Source organism: Tachypleus tridentatus, chromosome 8 (assembly GCF_004210375.1).
Source record: "Tachypleus tridentatus isolate NWPU-2018 chromosome 8, ASM421037v1, whole genome shotgun sequence".
NCBI classification, from domain to species: Eukaryota; Metazoa; Arthropoda; class Merostomata; order Xiphosura; family Limulidae; genus Tachypleus; species Tachypleus tridentatus.
This window is the reverse complement of record NC_134832.1, coordinates 117531134-117551127: the sequence shown is the minus strand read 5'-3', so window position 1 is coordinate 117551127 and position 19994 is coordinate 117531134. Positions and strand designations below refer to the sequence as shown.

Here is a 19994-nt window from a genome sequence, read left to right as displayed (position 1 = left end):
TTTTAGCTTCCAGTTGTTTTCAGTTTTTAAGACACTTTTAATTTGATAGACATCTTCAGCACAACAGTTTTGGATTAAAGTACAAACCTGTAAAAAATTGAAAATACTGTTAATATCATTCTATGAGGTTTTTCCACAGAAGTTCACAAGATTTCTAAAAGTTGCCAAATTAAATCTTCTCTAAAAGGAATTGTCTCTAGGTTTCATGTGATAAAACTAATAAGGATTTTTGTTGCAGTGTTTGGTAGATAATATATAGTTCAGTGAAAATAAATTCATGCTGATCCTAGAAAAAGAACAATGTTTATTATTTGTCAGTAATACTTGTGATACAACAAGATGACCTCTTTGTAGATATTGAAATAGTTTATAAGATAGAAGTAAAACAATAAATTTTAAAATCACAGTAATATAAAAATGGCATTCTGTAGATGTTTGGAACTTTTTTCTTTTTCTGTTATCAGTGTGAAAAACTTCAAAACTACTTCACGATTTTTTGAAATCAAACACCATAAGATTTTAAGTAAGAAGATATTGATATTAGTGGACATTTTCCTTTTTAAATGCTATCCTATCTTGCTAAAGCTAATTAAATAAGTCTTGTTTATGTAAGTAGGCTAACAACTTAATGATATTACATACTGTTAGACATTTGTTAACTTACATTTAGTAATTTATAACAAACTGAATTGAATGTTTACGTTATTCATCAGTCAAGATTTTTTGAGTGAATAAATAATGAGCATTAACATGTTCTAACTTTTCTAATTAAAGCAATCCTACTCTGAGTAGTAGTATTACATGTTATTTGTCCATATCTATTAGTTTCTGACAAACTTGGTTAAACAAGCAAGTTAAGCAGTAGCACACATTTTTAAGTGGATGAATATCAATGAACATTTACTCTTTTTAATTTTTTTTAAACAATCTTACCTTAATTAACACTGGTTTTGTTTGTATTTTATGTTACGTAAGTCAAACATAAAGTTAAGGATGCATGATGATTTAGAAGTATTAGTTAAGCAAAAACGTGTTATTGAGGTTAGTTTTGTAAACAATGGCTATGATGTAGCACCTTCATGTTCGTGGGATGCTAGAATTAAAATGAATGCATACAGCCATAGACAGTCACTCTATCAGAAGTTGTAAAAACTAATAATTATTACTAAGATAACTTAAATGATCTAAAATATTAGTGATCAGAAACACTAATTTGTATTTGACAGCAGTATAAAATATATTCTAGAACTGTGGTATCAAGTTTTAACTTTCTAGTGTCAATATTCCATTGAAATTGTAATTTTAAAGTGTTTTTTCTGAGAAACAGTGATGAATTTTTATTCCAATTTGTAATATTTATTTTAACATGCCTCCTGAAATCACTTAGCACCTTTAGTACTTGTGTGCTATAAAGCCAAGTAGATTTGATCTCTCCCAACCACCCCTTCCTTTTCTGTGATTCAGAATGCACCACTGATAAACCATTTTGTTTCAAATATATTTTATTTTAAAATGTTATATTTGAAGAGCTCGGAACAAACCCAAATAAATTAATCATGAAAAGCTAAATTATATTAAATCATGCTTGTCATTTTATTTAAACCCTTGAATGGTGTTCTGGGGATAAAAACTTCTTTTATGAGGACTGTCTTTAGTTACATTACTGTGTGTTCTATTCAAAACTTTCTTAATTGTAAAAAGCAAACAAACAGGGTTGGAAATACTGTAGACATTGTTTACTCAAATTTACTCAAATTACACAAAATGTAATTCTAAATAACAGCATGGAGCCAAAATAAGGGTTTCTAGTTTGAGGAAATAATGTCAACAGTATCTCTAGCCTTGTTTGCTTACTTTTTTTATATGATCTCTTTTTGCAGGTTTTTAAATTCCCATTATTTATTTTATCTTGTGAATCAGCAGAAGGCACATGCTTAACTGTAGTAAAATACTTGAATGAGTCTCTTTGGCTCATTAAGAGTATGTGGTGATTTTTCAGTGGATATGTATGTGAATGTGTTTAATTACATACTCATGGGATATGTAGAAACCTACAACTATTAAATGGGATTCTATTTTCTGATAAAATTTCCTTAAGAATAGTATTTTTTGTCACAAATTGGATTAACATTTTTTTATTTGGAAAACACAAGGAAAATTTATTGGGTGCTTGGAAGATTGAATCTATAAAATGGCACCCATGGAATCTTGTTCTGATAACTTTTTATCTCCAAAGTTTCATTAGCATTTAGTATCTGAAGTTAACTATAAATAGGCATTTGAATTTCATTGTAAAGATGGATGTCCTAAAGTGTGGCTTTTGAAATCAAAAACATATTCTTTCAGTTTTCAAATAATAAAATATGTAATTTAGTAAATGAATTAGCATTTGTTTGCAACTGTGAGATGTCACATCAGATCAAAGGAATGTGAAGGAGAGGGGTGCAATACCAAAATTTCATAATGACAAATCTGTGAAATCCATCCAAAAAAATATATATTTCTATCTCTATTCCCAAATTGTGAGTTATAGTTTTACTATAATTTTAGTTATAGTTTCACATTAATAAGTCATTAAAAGCTTACTTGAAAGTAATTTCATGTAAATTTTTACTTTTACTTAATAATGAGAGATTAATGTGACTAATTGTGCATTGTATTTTCATATTCTGACTTTGCACTGTGTACATACAACAGAATAAAATCTTGCATGATTGATGAAGAAAATGGCTACTAACACCTCTTTTTTTTTTTTTTAGTTTAAACTAGTGATTAAACATATTATGTATTATAATAAAGAATATGAAACTAAAGAAGGATAGTTTAATTTATACAGTTGTTCTTGATTTGTTTGTGTTAATTAAGTGTGCAGTAGGCTGGTATTTTTAGAGTGGATTTCATATTGCACTATTTTTAGTACTAATACTAGAAATGTAATAATTACTGTAGAAGTATTGCTGAATTAGAATGTTTTCAGCACATCAGTAAGCCTACCATTACATTCAGAACTGAGACAAACAGAATGGAACAAGAATATTTAAGCACTTTCCCATAATGCTTGTTTTAATCTGTGTGTGAAATCACAGTAGTCGTATTGCACTATTCTGATATTTGTTCAGAACCAATTCACCTTTCTGTATGGTCATAATAGCATTTATCACCTTTTTTTTTTTTCTAACTCCTATATTTTAAGATGCAAACAAAACATTCCTTAGTCCCTTTATGCAATTATTAGCTTTATACTGATGATCATAGCAGAACAAAACAGGTATCAATGAAAATAGTCTAAAAGACAAAGCATAAACAACTAATTCCCCATTATAGTGTTAGAAATGAAATGACATTCAGCTGTTATAAATGTAATACCAAATACGGCAGATAATAATTTCTAAATAGTATCAACTCCAGTGATGATGGAGAACATTAACCAAGCATTGCTTGTTTTGTCCTTGAGACATCTGGTGTAGTTCTGAACAATGTTTGGCAAGCATTTGCATCCTGATGCTACAATTGTTTTTATGAGTAGGACAAATTGCTTCTAAGATGCTGAAATAGCTTCTAATTTTGTAGATCAAGTACTGGCCCAATCTTGATTCCTACTTATATGATCTTGATAGATCGGACAAAATATCAGTTATGTTCATAATCAGATTGAATTATAAATTCAGAACACACAAATACTACTCTTGCAATATTGTAGATCAAGTTTAAAATCTGTCTCTTAGGTGGTATTAATAGTTGAAGAGTCAGTGTCTAAAGCTTTATAAGCAACTATCTTGGTATAGGTCACTTATCAAGAAAGTACCAAGCCTTCAGGGAAGATGCCACTGTAACCTGGGATGGCACATATAGATGTATAGAGCTAAATAACAGGATCTTAAGTTCAGCATAGAAAATATAGGGGTCAGAACAAATACCATCTTCTTAAATTCTTGCTTTTGGTTCTTTTTGTAATGATATTTTCTGGTCAGTATTGAACATTTTATTGGACTGAAAATGATACTAGAATTGCTGATGAAATTACATCTGAAATAAACAAGCTAGTGCTGTGAAGAAAGTGAACCAAATGAATCAAATTTATTTTATAAAAAAACCTCAGGTTATAATACATTACATATTTTAATCAAGGTCAAACCTGGCATGATACCCATAAGTATAGTAAAGATTGGTTAATTACATTGTGCAGATGGGTTGTTGAATCCTATTATGTTAAATCAAAGAAGTATACTTTGCTGTCTGGAAAAAACAACAACAACAAAACACTTCATATCAAGCTCAGGTTAGATTGCATGGTGTCTTTTAAAGATAGGTTTCATCTCTAAACAAGTTGGTGTGGATTAGCCAAACAGCTAGTTTCAATAAACAACAGAATAGCTTGTGTCAGTATTATAACACTTGTTTAAAAAGGCTTTATTCAAGTAGAAACATGATGAAGCAAATTAATATGCATCATTCTTTTGTCATTGGTGCTTGACTTTCTTTGCCTCATCTGTCATTTTCTCAACTGGTGTTATCTTTGTGGAGGTGAAGAGAAATCTGGTATACTTTAACTTGTTCTTCATAGCATCACAGAATTAGTTAACCCTTTCCATGTGGACTTGGCTGATTTAACAAGTGAACGTGTAATTATGTTATGTTAAAGTTACATTCATAACTTAACTATATGCCTTTATTATCAATGCATGTAAATAAACTTGGTATAAAAACATAATTTATAATCCACATTTTTTCATTATCTAAGTGTTAATTTCAAAAGGAAATATTAAAAGCTTTCAACATTTACCTCTCTGTGTCATTTAACATGCACGTTCTCTTGGCTGTTTTACATTATATAACTTCAGTATTGATTTTTCTATTGTTTAATCTGTTAGAAACACAAACTGTAAGTAATGACAAGCTTCAGTATAAAAGTTTAAATATCTTCTTAATTTGCTGAGGTATTAGTAGATTTTTCCATTCCAGATAAATACCACCCATCTTTCCATAATTTTCAAGGCAGTTTCCTAAACCACACTTCTTACTTGGTAGACATGTTTATAATATATATAACAAGCACTTTCTTTTCTATATTGAGCATACAACCATCCTTTTGAACTTGGCAGTAGAATATGCTACTCAAAGGAAGTGCTAGTTATATGTTGACAAAGTTAATTGCTTCTAGTAGTATTGCAATTTTCCCAAAAGGGGACCAGTGGCCACCTAGAGGGGTCACCTGTTTTAACCACTCTACAGTGGTGTTTTGTCAGTTAGTAGACACTAAAATTATATCACATTAGGGATGCTTCATGTTGCAATTTGTACTGTCATGATAACAATAAAATGTGCACATTGTGTGAATCACTAGACAAATTATGTACTCTGTATGCTGTAACATAGCATTATTTATGGATTTTTGAAGCAAGAAATAAAATCAGTTTTTACTTTTAATTTTGGTCTTATTTAATCTTCAAACAGAACAAATTTCTGGACCTTGAATATACTTTTGCTTATAGTTTATGGTTCACAGTTTGTTTCAGTGTATGAGAAACTGCTAATTTGGTCTTGCTGTGATGTATTTGTTGTGGTAAAATAAGCAGCTTCCTGGCCCAACATGGCCAGGTGGATTAAGGCATTTGGCTCGTAATCTGAGGGTTGCAGGTTCATATCTTTGTGACACCAAACATGCTCGCCCTTCCAGCTGTGGGTGCATTATAATGTTACAGTCAATCCCACTATTTGTTGGTAAAAGAGTAAACCAAGATTGGTGGTGGGTGGTAATGACTATCTGCCTTCCCTTTAGTCTTACACTGCTAAATTAGAGATGGCTAGTACAAATAGCCCTCGTGTAGCTTTGTGTAAAATTAAAAACAAAAACAAAAAAAACAAAGCAGCTTTCATGGTAAAGACCAAGTTATAAAACTGTAAAAGGAAAAGAATACTGATCTGAAAACGTTATCAGTCCAAACTCTGAAGATAATTACACTGAATATATGACAATAAATAATACATTCAAAGAAGAATAAAAAAATATTATTCATTTTATTTCGAAAATTTTAACTTTTTCATTTTGGTGTTGCAGATGATTTTGTTACAGTTAGTGTTAGGGTAAGGAAAATAACAATATAAAGCTTTACAGAAAAACTTTGTAATCATATAAAAGGTTCTAAATGCTATACAAAGTGAAATATGAAAACTAAGATGAAAAGAATTATTTTTATTCTTGGCATGAACATAAATAGTTTGTAAATTATCAGTTTTGAAAATGTGTAAGTAGAAATACTACCTCAACAAATAGAGGTTTATGCAGTTCAGTACAAAGACAATAAAGCTGTCTTCCTGTAATATATTCTCCCTCCTTACTGGCTAATCATGAAAAGATAAAAGTAGAAACTGCAGCTTAAATTATTTACATATGATTTTGAGGTGGTCATAAAAAAAACTACCAGGAAAGACAATTTTGCCAGCTTTAAGATGTAGATAGTTTATTTGATGTATAAACATGTCATGTTTCTGGATTTTCAATACAGTTTTTATTTGATTTTCATCAGAAATTATATTTTTTTACATAAATGTCTCGATTGAAAAAAGTATGGTTTTCATGTTGTATAGTTTCTTAGGATCACAGCTAGCACAAAACAGTGGGATTTCAATGTAATGTTTTCATAATCATCATATTTAAGTAATAATTTATTCTTATTTTGGTTGTAGGATGTGGCTTGGTTTATGATGTCCTGTGTCCAAAGTGACCAATATTTGGGAAAACAAACTTTGATGAAAAATGTGTTTTCACGTTATGTTTATTTTGGTGCTGTTTTAAAAACATGTATGATGGGGTTACTGTGCTACTTTAAACCATCTTGTCTGTAGTTTCTATTAAATATCAGGAAATCCAGAGGTTTCTTGCCACTTAGTATGAGACTGAATTACACTTTTTGAAAAGGGCTAGTTGTAACTGATGTATGTCTGCATTACATATAGGCAGGTAGAGAATTTATTTTAGTGACCTTAAGCCCAGAAAGTTATACAGGCAAATAATACAGTTTCTCATTCTGTCTATTAAAAAAAGGGCCAGTGTCTTATTTCTAGTATAACAAACATCTTAGAAATTTGGTAATCGTGTTATAAAATATCAATAATGTGTATTATTTTAATGTTCCTTCTTTAACTTACATTTAGTTGAATGTTGTATGTATAGGCATATATTTTCTTACATGTTTCTCATAGGTTAATAATATTCTCACACAAATGTTATAATATTTATTTACATGAATTACACAAATTTTAAAAATGATACAAACATTTTGTTCTTTACTGTATTCATAATTGTATTACTAATTTTAAGAGATCCTTCCTATCACTTTTTTATTGTATATTACTTTTTAAACACTTTTCAGGTTTTAACCTCATAACTTATGTTGTTAGTGCTTTTCATGATTTTTTCTTGCATTTAATTTTGTTCTGTAGTTTTAACCTTACAGCTGAGGTTAGTAATGCTTTGCTTGTTTCTGTAATTTCTTAATACTGTTTTGAAGTTTTAATTCTACTGCTTAGCTTGTTAATACTTTTCTTTTTTGGCTCTTGGTATTTTTCTAATGTTTTAACACTATAGCACTAGTTTATTAATGCTTTCCTTGTTTCAATAGTGTGTTTTTGGTATTGCTGTGATATTTTAATCTTACAACTGAGCCTATTAATGCCTTTCTTGTTTTCGTTTAATAATCAGACCTCCTGTAATGTTCCAAAGGAGACGAAGGAAATACCGTGAAGGATTTGATCATCGAGGACCAAGGCCAAATTTGAAATATCTTCGACGAGATATCAGAGAAGGTTTTTAACAAAATTTTCTATGTTTTACAGATCTGTCTTAAATATGAACATGTATAAAAACTAACTAGTTTTATTTCTTTGTAGTACATGAAACTGTATAGTTTTAATAACTTTATATCAGGGTTCATATGAGTCAAAGAATTTCTGGAAAATCAGGGAATTCTTACTGATTATAGTTGTAGTCACAGGATGCAACCAAAGATCATGTCAGGTGACACTCACTGCAGAATATGTGAGCAAGCAGTAGTTCTTGCTGACTTTTAATTTGCTGTGCCTTCAGATGCCTTTCTTCCTTTCTCTCCACCATTCAAATTGCACATTATCTGTTTTCCCAGTATATTTTAATACAAAGCATGCATTGGTTGTCTGGAGTGGTGTTGTTACATTTACCTACAATGGTTAGCTTCTAGTTCACTTATGAAATATTCCTGATTATTAGGTAGGCTCCATTCAAGTGAATATTGTGCATACCTGTAGATTGAACATAAATATAATGCCTATAAAGTGCATTTTTAATGATAACTGGCCAATTGATGAGTGGTATAAATTATGGTTGTCCCAGATAGATGACAAAAATGTAGGGTGTGGCACAAAACTAGATTTGCCAAAAATGGGCAAGGAAACATTATGTATTCATGCTAAGAGTAGCAAGCATCAGACTTTCTTGGAAAGGTAAATAAAAGAAATAATGTATTGATATGAACACATTTTTGCCAGCAATTAAACAACATCAGTGGTCATAACAAAAGAGTGATGGAGTTTAAAAATGAAAAAGCACACATTCTAATTTATTTTAAAATAAAAATGAGATTTCATGAGAAGGAGTGTTGTGGTTGTATATTTGTACTTGGCATGCCTTCTTGTGACTTGCATATATTTAATTTTTTAATCATAGTCATCATGAATATAAAAAGAAAGAAAAAGCACACATAAATTTGATGTATACCTTGTAAGAAATAAGAGTAAGACAGTTTAAAGGTAAGAAACCTGTAACTGAACAAAACCATTGAATTCTTGTGTGACCAACTTGTATGAACCCTGTTATATGTAATAATTTGTTCTGTTTCATACAGTTCATTACATTTTTTTATTTATTACAAATTTAAAGCATCTTTTTGTTATTTTTGAACGAATTTTAATACATATATTAAACAAAAGAAAGAGGAAGAATTTTGATTTCTTGCCAGTTTTTCAACAGAATGGTTATAAAATCCAGACATTAAACATCTTAGACAAGCTTGTATGGATCTGAGAAAACAAGATTGTATGGATCTGAGAAAACAAGCTTGTATGGATCTGAGAAAACAAGATTGTATTGGTCTGAGGGGAAAATGCTTAAATTTGACAATTCAATTTTCTGCCTTTATGATGCATGCAAATCCAAATTTCTGATTAATGTGAATTTGTTATAACCCAAAACAAGCCAAAAATAAAAAAATGCTGCACCAATGGAAAGGATTCCTGAGTACAGACTATAATGTTGGAATAAAAATAAATTGTATCACTTGAAAGAATCTCAGGGTACAGGTTATAATGTTGAAACAATATAGCCTATACCCTGGGATCCTTTCAATTAGTTGCAGTTTTTTATTTTGGCTTGTTTTTGGTTTTAACAAACTATGTGTGTGTGTGTGTGTGTGTGTGTGTGTGTGTGTGTGTGGGTAAATACCCTTGTATACAATACATTAAGTTTTCAGTTCAGTATGAACACTAGTAATTCACTGTTTTGGAAGCATTTTAAGAAGAATGTATGTAGCCAAAATAACAACCTTGCTAGTTTTATTGTTCTGTGATCTTTTCCAAAAAATGTTTTGGCAAATTAAAGGTTTATAATTTAATGATATTCATTTTTGATATTTCATTTACTGATTCAAGTTATTATTTTATAGATAATATTTTTGTTCCAGGATTCATGAAGGACACTAGGAAAGAGAGGTAAGTTAATTTTTTTATCAGATTTTGTTTTTTAGATAACTTCTTCTAGAGCTTATTACAGACTCTAGTAAATAAAAGAGAGACATTAAATATTGAATCTGTTTTGTTTTTTTCCCTTGGTTATAAATACAGTTTTTAAATCAACTTTCCAGATGTTATTCATTTCACTATGAAAATTGTAACGTATAATAAATCATATGAAATACTGTGATTCACTGATAAAAAAAAACATTTTACTTTTTTACCAGTTTAGAAGATGATTTCTTTTACACAGGAAAACTAGTGGCAAAAAAATTTACTTCAGATCTTTCCTCAATGATCTCATTCCTTAATCTGCATTGTAATAATTCTTTTAATTTAAGTAACAAAAATGCTGTGACTGATCTAATGACAGACATTATCAGTTTAATATGATGTTACATTATATAGCACATCAAATTCAGCTTTCTGTAATATTAAAATAACTGCATTTGTGTTTAATGAAGAATATTTCAATCTTGTTGCATGCAGTGAGTGTGTCAAGACATAAATTTTTATCTTTAGATAATAAACTATATTTGTCTTCTATAATGTCAGAATGATTCATTAAATAAGCAAAGGTATTTTTGAAATACAGATCATCAGTGGATCGCTATGGAATGAGAAGGGATATCTTTATGAATGGGGTAAGTTCATGTGCATGTATAACTGTATATTGTGTTGCATTGTGCATTATGAGGCATTAAAGTAAGATGGCTTATTTCATTCTCATTAAACTACATTCAGTTCTCTGTGTATTAATTTCATAAATGTTAATGGTTGGAAAAATACTAAATTTTACTATCTGTACTAAAGAAATACACATTATCAGGCAACAACTTGAGTGTACAGATTTGTTATTAATAAATAAAAATGTATAAATTATCTCACTGTCAGCATCATCTAGCATTAAAGATGTTATCAGTATGATGGAAAAAGGAATTCATATCACTGTGATGTTTTAAAATTTTTCAGTATTTAATTTATATTTCACACAGAGTAAAGAACTTTGTATTTATGAAGCCATCCATAACTTGATTTTTTAAACTCTTGTTTCTGAGGAGAAATCTCTTTCCAGTTAAAAATTATTTATTTCTCTTTTACGTCCTGTTTAGTATTGTGGTAATCAAACTTTTTGTATCTCATCTGCACACGATCAAATAGAAAACATCCTGCATTCAAATTAGGTACTCTCACCTGAGCTGGAGATATCTCAGTTTTGAAAAAGTAAACCCCTGTCACTCTTCCCCTCTCACAAATCAGGCATGTCTCGTTCTTTTCTCAATGTTGCACAACAACAAACAACTAGCTGGGTGTCAACTTTTTGTAGCAGTTTTAACTTCATTTGCTAACAATCAAACCTTTGATCCCTACCATACCAAGTGAATACTCTACCAGTTTAGCTAATGGGTTAATCTGCTAGCTCCTGGTAGTAAGGTGCATTTTAAGAACTCAAACTCCATACCACCAGGATCCATTTTTTAATGGGTGCTGTGGGAATAATTATTTGCATTTTTATTTTTAATTTGAAAAGCATTTTTAGTACAAACTATTTGTATGAACAATTTTTTTTTAATTTCTATGCTAGGAAAAATATTAAGTTCATATTTTCTATTTACAGTTTTTACAATTTTTTAATAGTCTTTGCATATTACGTGTAGGGCTTTCTGGATTACATGCGGGAATATCACCCTCAGAGACCACCAATGCCTCCTATGCCATTTGGAGCAGCTGTAAGTTGTTTTATACATAAATCTGAAATTAAAATGAAAACAAACACAGTAACCTTGTTTTTACTGAAATTAAAATAGTCTACAGTGATTGAGCTCAAGAATATATAACATTACAATTCAGAGTGTGATCTTAGTAATGATCTTAGTTTGATCTTTTTAGCTTTATAATTAAAAACAAATATCATACATCTTTCAGTCCTACTTTTGTTTGCTAAAGTAAATTAGAGTTGTTTATAGATATTTAGTTTCAGATCATAGAAAAATCAGTCTTCAAAATACTGGTAGTTTGTTAGTGTTAGATCAGTACTGCTGGTTGAAATTCAGAGATTATAGAATGAAGGTTGGTATAGTTTCAGATTATATTTTATTATCTCAGAAGAGCTGTCTAAGACATACATACTATTTCAGTCATCCTTATGTTAACCTATAACACTATGTAACACAAATTTTGTCCCTGGATAGTATATATTATTTCTTAATTGCTTATTTTAGGTCAGTATATTGGTTAAGTTGATGATTTTTGATGTTGAAAACAGGATGAAGTAAACATAGTGTTAACGATTTTTGCAGTCAGCAGCAAAATTCTGTATTCTTCAACTCTTCAGGTTAACTAATTAATTTATAATTAAAAATTTACTTCATAACTCAAAATAAGATTTGTATACATAAATAATAAACTGAACTTAATTACTATGCCAACATCTGTTGGGTCTTTTAATGTTATGTAAGGTATATAGCAATTGGTCTAATTAAGCATGGCATGGACTTTAAGAGCATGGAATCATTGCATTATTAATAAAAAATTCTCAAATTGACTTGTTTCTCAGAAAACTGAGGGAACTGCATGTAATTCATCTCTTCACACATAGTTTAATAATCATATAGCGAGGTTCTGTTGTATTGCACGTAGTTTAGTAATGATATAGCGAGATTCTGTTGTATCACACATAGTTTAATAATCATATGGCGAGCTTCTGTTGTATCACACATAGTTTAATAATCATATAGAGAGCTTCTGTTGTATCACACACAGTTTAATAATCATATAGCGAGGTTGTGTTGTATCACACAGTTTAATAATCATATAGCGAGGTTCTGTTGTATCACACATAGTTTAATAATCATATAGCAAGGTTCTGTTGTATCACATATAGTTTAATAATCATATGGCAAGGTTCTGTTGTATCACACAGTTTTTCTCATTCTCTGCAACACTGATTAAAAAAAAGTACTCAGATAACATCTGATATTATTACAAATAGTTTTTTAATTACAGTTAAGTGTTGAGCGAGAATTTTCTAGAGTGCTCTATTAAAGTTCTGTGAGAATTCTGATCTTCTCCAAGCTACATCTGCTGGAGAAAATATATTTCTTGCTATTTAAGAAATGTATTTGTCTGTAAACCATAAACAACTTTTAGTTAAGAGTTTATAGAAATGAGTGCTACTAATTCTCAAGCTGCTCTCCAATCAGTAGATAAAAATTAGAGATGGCTAGCCTAAACTTTAAGGGCTCTAAAATAGATGTTTAGGCTATTTATGTGCAAGATGCCATTCAGGTTGAAATTTTCAATCTTAGTTGTTGTTTTTTAATTTTGAAGATAATATTATGTAACACAAATTTTGGTTCTGGATAGTGTGTGTTATTTCTTAATTGCTTATGTTGTAAAAGTACAGAAAATGGTTGTTGTTCCCTTCAAACTTTGCTTTTGTGACCTGGATAATTTAGAAACAAATGTATTTTCTGTGTAAAAGCAGGCAAATTTACACATTTTCATTTACATAAGGTCTGAATAAAACAACATATGAATCAAGATTTACATGTATTTATGCTAAAGTTATACAAAAAATGGACAAAAATGTTTAGAAGTGAGTAGTTTTTCAAGATTTCTGACTGTAATGTAAATCACCTTCATGTATCAGCCCCCAAATATAGTCTACCATCATTTTTTTTGTTTTTAAGCAATTGGGAAATAACACTTTCTGTCGAGGAACAAGGAAAAGTAAAAAATTTTGTTACGTAGTGTAATATATATAATACAAAATTCTGCTTTCCTTTTTTTTTTTATTTGAAACAATAAGAAAGCAGTAAGGAGAATTTAATCAAAATGTGGTTTAATGTTAATTTGATTTTGTGTAATCAAACCATCACATGATTAAATCAAATCTTGGTCTGATCAACAATACTGACTGAAAGCTCCTAGAATCTGAACAACTGTTTAGATGAATGATGAGAAGTCAATTTGAAATTACATTCACCTATTTAATACTGATAGGTTTTGATGGTGTTTACAAATTGCTTTGTGTTACCATTTTAACTGTACTTTTTGAAAAAAAATTATAACTCTAGTTGTGCCTTACTTTTAATTCAAATTGTTCTGTGATGCCTGTGTTCTCCACTTGAATTTCTTCTAGAAATATGATATAGAGGGCATTTTGTTTCATGATACAGTACTTAAATTAGTTAACAAAATACTGTTATGAATATAACTTAAAAGTGAGCAAGTTTCGATAATTAATCCCTTGTTTGTGTTTATTCAGCCCCCGTTTCCTGTTGATCCTGTTGCATTTTATGATCGATCTCTCCATCCTCCAGACTATGGCCCATCTCGAGGTAGAGGTGTGGACAAGAGAGCTGTGAGTAGTGTAGGTTGGGTTTTGGTTTTTGTTGGTGTTTTTATGCTGTGACATGTATTAGATGTAAGGATTAGAGTGACTCTGTTGTACATCAGTTGTATTAACAGACTTCATGAAGTATTACAGGTCTAAGAAATAATTAATTTTTTCACTTGTTTCCAAAAGTCTGAGAATGTCTTGTATATCAATTTTAACTAGTGAATCAGATGTTATGAAGAAAATTATGCTAGTGTATTTTAAGGTTGAATGCTAAAGTGCTTATGTTGATTTTTGTTTTTGTCAAACTTTAAAGAAGACAGAATTTATACTTTAACTTTTGTTTTTCACTTCAGTACGAACGATCAGTTGATGATTTTCTGCGACGAACAGCACGTCCTCCCAGTCGTGGAGATAGACGATACAGGGACAGAAGATGAAAGATGGTAGAATATGTTAAGTGTAAAATTCAAGAATAATGAAGATAGCTGATGTAAACTGTAACGTGTGCATACGAGTTGAACTGTCTTCTTATACACGACTTGGAAATGAAAGAAGCAAGTCATTGAGAAACATTGAAGTAAGGTACAGTTCAATAACCTGAGTTACACTGTACAGATAAACTAGGCATCAAAAGATTATATTCTTTTATTTAAGGTTTTTGATTTGTGCGTTGTTTTCATTCAGTATTTAATTTACTAGTTCATCAAGGTCTCTATTTGTAGCAGTGGGAGAAAAGAGATTTTTCACTTTAAGTAAGGAACTACAAAGCTTCAAGGCTTAAAAAGTGTTTAATGTAACAGTAGTCTGTGTATGCTTTTATTTTTGTTGTGCTATTTTAATAACAATCGTGTAGTTCATTATCTGCCTTGTAACTTCCTGTACCATTGATAATGGTTATAACTGAAAATTGTTCAGTATGAAGAAATTACAATGGACCTTATATCTACATTGTAATGCACTTTAATAATTCATTTGTAATGAGATATTTTGAAATCTTGAATATACTTCTTCAAACAATAACCAATCTCAAGTTTAAGAACTAGATATTAGAATCTTATTTTATCTAAGGTAACCAACAATAATATAGTAATTGAAAGTAATGTTTATAAATAGACTAGACTTGGATTTATTGAAGAAACTAATAATGAAGGAAGTTAGTGTGTAATAATTGTTGTCAGCACTTCTGATTTTTGTTAAAACTGTTTTTTTTTAGATCATATACTTCAAGAAGAGTAAAATATTAGATACAAATTATAGAATATTTACATAAAGTCAGATACATCTTCTGTGAAGAACTTAGATTACTGATTAGACTAATATCTCAGCATAATAGGTGTTTATGTATAGTTATTTAATACCTACTTGTCTTTCCATAGTCTGAGTTGATTTGACCGTCTTTAATAACTTATGATGAATGCAAGTAATAACTAAGGTGTCTGTTTTCTTGAATTGTACTTCCCTTGTTGGCTGAATAAATAATTTAAGTTTCAAATATCTCATAGAATCGTTAGTAATGTAAAATATCTGTAAGGTTTATGAAAACAAGGAAATGTTAAAAATTCCTGGTAAAGAATTTCATAATTTCTATGTAACAGATAGTTTAAAAGAGTTGAACTTGATAAAGCTTTGTATGATATTTTTAGAAGCACCTACAGCAGGTTACGATTCTTTTATAATTTCTCTTTTTGTGTGTGTATGTATGTATCTTAACTGTTATATCTTGACTTACATTTTCAGATGTTTGATTTCATTTTTCCACTATGACCAGTCTTCCTTTAAACTGCCCCCGTTAAATACAATTTGTGTGTGATACCACATGTTATACTTTATTCAGTTTACCAGAAATATCTAAAGAATGAAACTCCTCTGATATTTGTTTCTTTCTCTTGACATATTTGTGTAAGGAAGATTGTGTGGTTGTCCATTTTTTATTGTAGTTTTTTTGTTATTTTTATATACTGTTTTATGTAGTAGTTTATCAGACAAACACTGTTAATCAGATAATACAAATGCCAAGTTTGTTCTAAAACAGTACATACAGCACATTTAAAGTCATAGGTTTAGGGCTTGATCCTAGCAGTATTGTATATCTGGCTATGTAAAGATTATTTCTTTCATTCATTATGAAAAGTAATAAAGTGCAGGATTTTGTTGTGATATCAGTAATGTTGAGTATGTCTTGTATAGATATATGAATTTTCCACAGATTTTGGTTTTTGGCCTTATATAAATCTATCTACATGAACAAAGTTCGAAAGAACATAAAATCCCAGGTTAATAATAAATTTTCTAAACCTGTAAAAATTAAAGTATCAAATTCTCAGTAGTGACTAAATGTCATTGTTCAGGATGTAATGGTATTAAATATCTATTAAATATTTCATTAAGTATTCAGTAACACAGTAGTTATTGCAAGTTGTTGCTCAGGACATATTTGCATCTGTAAAAATTCTTTAGGATTTACAAGTGCCCTTCATGTACACATTTAAAATGTATGTATAAAAGGGTCTAGGTATCGTGATGTTTTAAACCAGTTCTTTGTGATTTTGGCCAACATTGATAAACTTCTTTAGGTATTTAAAACAGTCTTTCTCAGAGTCAACATTAAGTTTACGGAACTATAACACCAAAATTCTGGGTTCCATTCTCCAAGGTAGACAATGCAGATGATCCATCAAGCTTCTTAGCATCGAAAGAAACTTCAAAATATTACAACTAATTCTGATTCGGCATGGTCAGGTGGTTAAGACACTCGACTCATAATCCGAGAGTCGCAGGTTCGAATTCCCGTCTCACTAAACATGCTCATCCTTTCAGCCATGGATGCGTTATAATGTACAGTCAATCCCACTATTCGTTGGTAAAAGAGTAGCCCAAGAGTTGGCGGTGTGTAGTGATGATTAGCTGCCTTACCTTTATAGCCTTACACTGCTAAATTAGGGGTAGCTAGCGCAGATAGCTCTCGTTAGGTTTGCGCGAAATTAAAAAATAATAATAACAAGTTGCATTACATTTTACGGGTTTGTAAGAAACTAATAATTTTCAAATAAATTGTATAAATTAACCTTTGGCAGTTGCTTCAGAACACGACCCCTTTTGGTTGTTAAATAGAATGATAATAACTTCTCCTAATTTCGTAAGTTACATGAGTTTAATTCCACTTTTTCTCCTATGATAGTTCCTCTTTTCATTGCCCGTTCCCATTTTAGTTGAATTCAATCACACACGAACATAGGAGAAAACAGATTCAAGGTTTTACCACTTTCTCTGCTATATAAAAGTCCTTCAGTGATCTGTTTATCACAGACTAAAATTAATATGCCGTTTGTTTTGTGGAGAAGTTTGAACGATGGTCGAGTATTTACAAGAATTATGATTTTAAGAAAAATATTGCAATAATGCAGTTGATGTAATTAGAAAACGCTGGGAGAATGATTGATGCTGGGAAGAGAAATTCTTTCAGGTAAAGATGTTACTTGTAGTCTTGGGTCTCCAGAAGCTAATACGCTCTTTATTTTTCTTATGTCTATTTACGGGCGACAGAGTTCCAAATGCATATTGGAAGATTCAGATCCTGTAGGCTTTAGTTTCCCATCGGTTTTTTATGAGCTTTTATACTAGTTATATTAAAGTCAAGTGCCAATTGGTCAGTTAAGCGGTCACTCTGTCTCAGAATTTCGTTTATTACAAAAGTCCAGTCCCACTTTTTCTCCTGATGCTTCATGTTTTGATTGATCGTTCCCATTTTAATTAAACTTAATCGTTAACGTTAGCGTAAATAGCTCCTTCTTCTACTATATAAAAACCAAGGAAGAAGTTCCAAGGACGTAATCAGGCATGGCATTTTGTACGTGACGCCACATTATTATGGCATCAAGCTCGAGATACCAATTATCTGTAGGGAAGAGGATGACTTTTCCTCCGGAGAACAGGTGTGTATGTAATTGCGTGGTCATCTTATGTTTTAATCTTTATCCAAAGGCACCATCATGATTGCTTCGTTATATGTGGAAGATTCAGGACCAATATGTGGTATGTTTCTGCAAAAGAAAATTTTATATTTCTTTTTTGTTTTATATTTTGCAAGTCTTGTATTGTTTTTTATTTTCGCGCAAAGTTACTCGAGGGCTATCTGCGGTAACCATCCCTAATTTTACAGTGGATGATTAAAGGGAAGGCAGTTAGTCATCACTATCCACCGCCAACTCTTGGGCTACTCTTTTAGCAACGAATAGTGAGATTGACCGTCACATTATTACGCCCTTACGGCTGAAAGGGTGAGCATGTTTGGTGCGACGGGGGCTCGAACGCCTTAACCCACGTGACCATGCCGAGCTAAAACTTGTATACAATAGTTTTGGTTTCTAGCATACGAGTGGCAGTCGAAAGGAACATAATCTACCAGTAAGGTAATTACATTTCTCGTGTATAAATGGCAGAACAAAGAGGAATCTTTTTTTTTTTGCATGATTTTTTAATTATAATTTCCATTCTTCCAACTTTTGTTTTCCCCAGAGATTCATGTTATACAGATTAAGAACTTTGCAAATCACAAAAATACTTCTGTAAAAATACTCTTCGTTTCACGCAGCGTTGTTATAGAAATTCGTAAAATGTTTTTTATTGATAAAAAATAAAAACAATTACACATGATCACATAATATGTAAAATGCACGGCCATTACTCTCTCTTTTTGTTTTTAATTCTGTAAAAATATTTGGTATCACTGATTAATTTTGCTCTTCTGTGTGTACCTCGGTTCAGAACAAGTAGTTATTTCCAAGATCATCACGTAGGTTGCTCCAACATTGAATTTCTCGAACGAAATAAATATTGATTTTTTTTAACGGCAGAACGCCACCAATTTATCGAGAAATAAAATACACCACACAAACGCGCACACAAAAACTAGTTGTTTGTGAAACTGTTTCTGTACATAAGTTAAAATATCCTTATTCAAGTCTTCGGAGAGACTGAAGTATTCCACGAGAGCCAAACGGAGTCATGTGACTAGTAGTAGTTGAGACGTCATCTCGGTCATGTGACCTCCGGTTCAGAACAAGACAGGTTATACAAGCTGTGATGATACACAGTTGTATCAACACAGCAGAAATAACAGCAGCAGCCACGACTGTCTTACTGGTACAAATTACGTTCTCTCCGTTGTTTCCTGAAACGATTAGAAAGTACGTTTTATAAAATAAGCATCAGGTGTAACGTTTTTATTATATTTTTTGTAAAACTACAAAGAAAAGTGACAATTACCCGCATAAAGTACTTCACGTCAACAGACACATGACAATAGATGAAATTTCTTTATTAATCCGACAATGAAGACCGTAAAATGGTAACTTGTTCTAACATTACGTTGTTTAATAGAAAATAGTGAAAATCATTTGAATGGCGAGAATGACGAAACAAGCATATTTACTAGCTTTGACAAAAGCTATGAATATAAATTTTAACTGCCGTGTTTCTGTTAATATTGTTAACAAAATTAGCATGTTGATGTACTATCTTTAAAATCTAACCATGTTTTGCTAGTTTTATAATTTATCTTATTCTCACTAAAAGGACGTGTTATCTTAGACCAGTAAGACGATAAGGCAGTAGGTTCCGCGCATGACTACGGATTTAACATAATATATAGCGAGTCTTAAAAATTAAAACTTGTCTTGAATTTTAAATTTGTTATCAACATTTTACAAGTACAACTACAAAATTAGTTTTAAGTTTCGACTTGAGAAAACCATGAACACAAGCTTCAGAACTTAAGCGAAACTCAACCTTTATAAAATGAATATTAAAAAATGGGAACAAACGCACCGCTATACTGACGAAACGAATTTTCCATCTATCAGCTACCAAGCTGACGACAATTAGGTGG

The 19994-nt window shown here is 30.8% G+C and overlaps 2 protein-coding genes across 7 annotated transcripts in view; one reads left to right on the top strand and one right to left on the bottom strand.

The window, feature by feature from the left end:
- The window catches only part of LOC143223302 (uncharacterized), an 87259-nt gene extending 70995 nt beyond the window's left edge, over positions 1 to 16264 (top strand). For 2 of the 6 annotated variants that reach the window (XR_013012803.1, XM_076451103.1), the window contains exons 15-20: positions 7703 to 7806; positions 9714 to 9741; positions 10358 to 10406; positions 11421 to 11492; positions 14033 to 14137; positions 14461 to 16264. Coding sequence is in view for 4 of the 6 variants with exons in the window: in XM_076451103.1 (XP_076307218.1) it covers positions 7703 to 7806; positions 9714 to 9741; positions 10358 to 10406; positions 11421 to 11492; positions 14033 to 14137; positions 14461 to 14544 (442 nt within the window). In the remaining 2 variants the exon portion in view is untranslated. Of the gene's footprint in view, positions 1 to 7702; positions 7807 to 9695; positions 9742 to 10357; positions 10407 to 11420; positions 11493 to 14032; positions 14138 to 14460 lie in introns of all 6 variants that reach the window. The other 4 variants (XR_013012804.1, XM_076451102.1, XM_076451104.1 and 1 more) reach the window with 3 other exon arrangements.
- A 2436-nt stretch (positions 16265 to 18700) lies between these two features.
- Positions 18701 to 19994, bottom strand: part of LOC143223301 (uncharacterized) — a 43760-nt gene continuing 42466 nt past the window's right edge. The window contains exon 11 of the mRNA XM_076451099.1: positions 18701 to 19277. Coding sequence (XP_076307214.1) covers positions 19060 to 19277 — 218 coding nt within the window. The 3' untranslated portion in view covers positions 18701 to 19059. The remainder of the gene's footprint in view (positions 19278 to 19994) is intronic.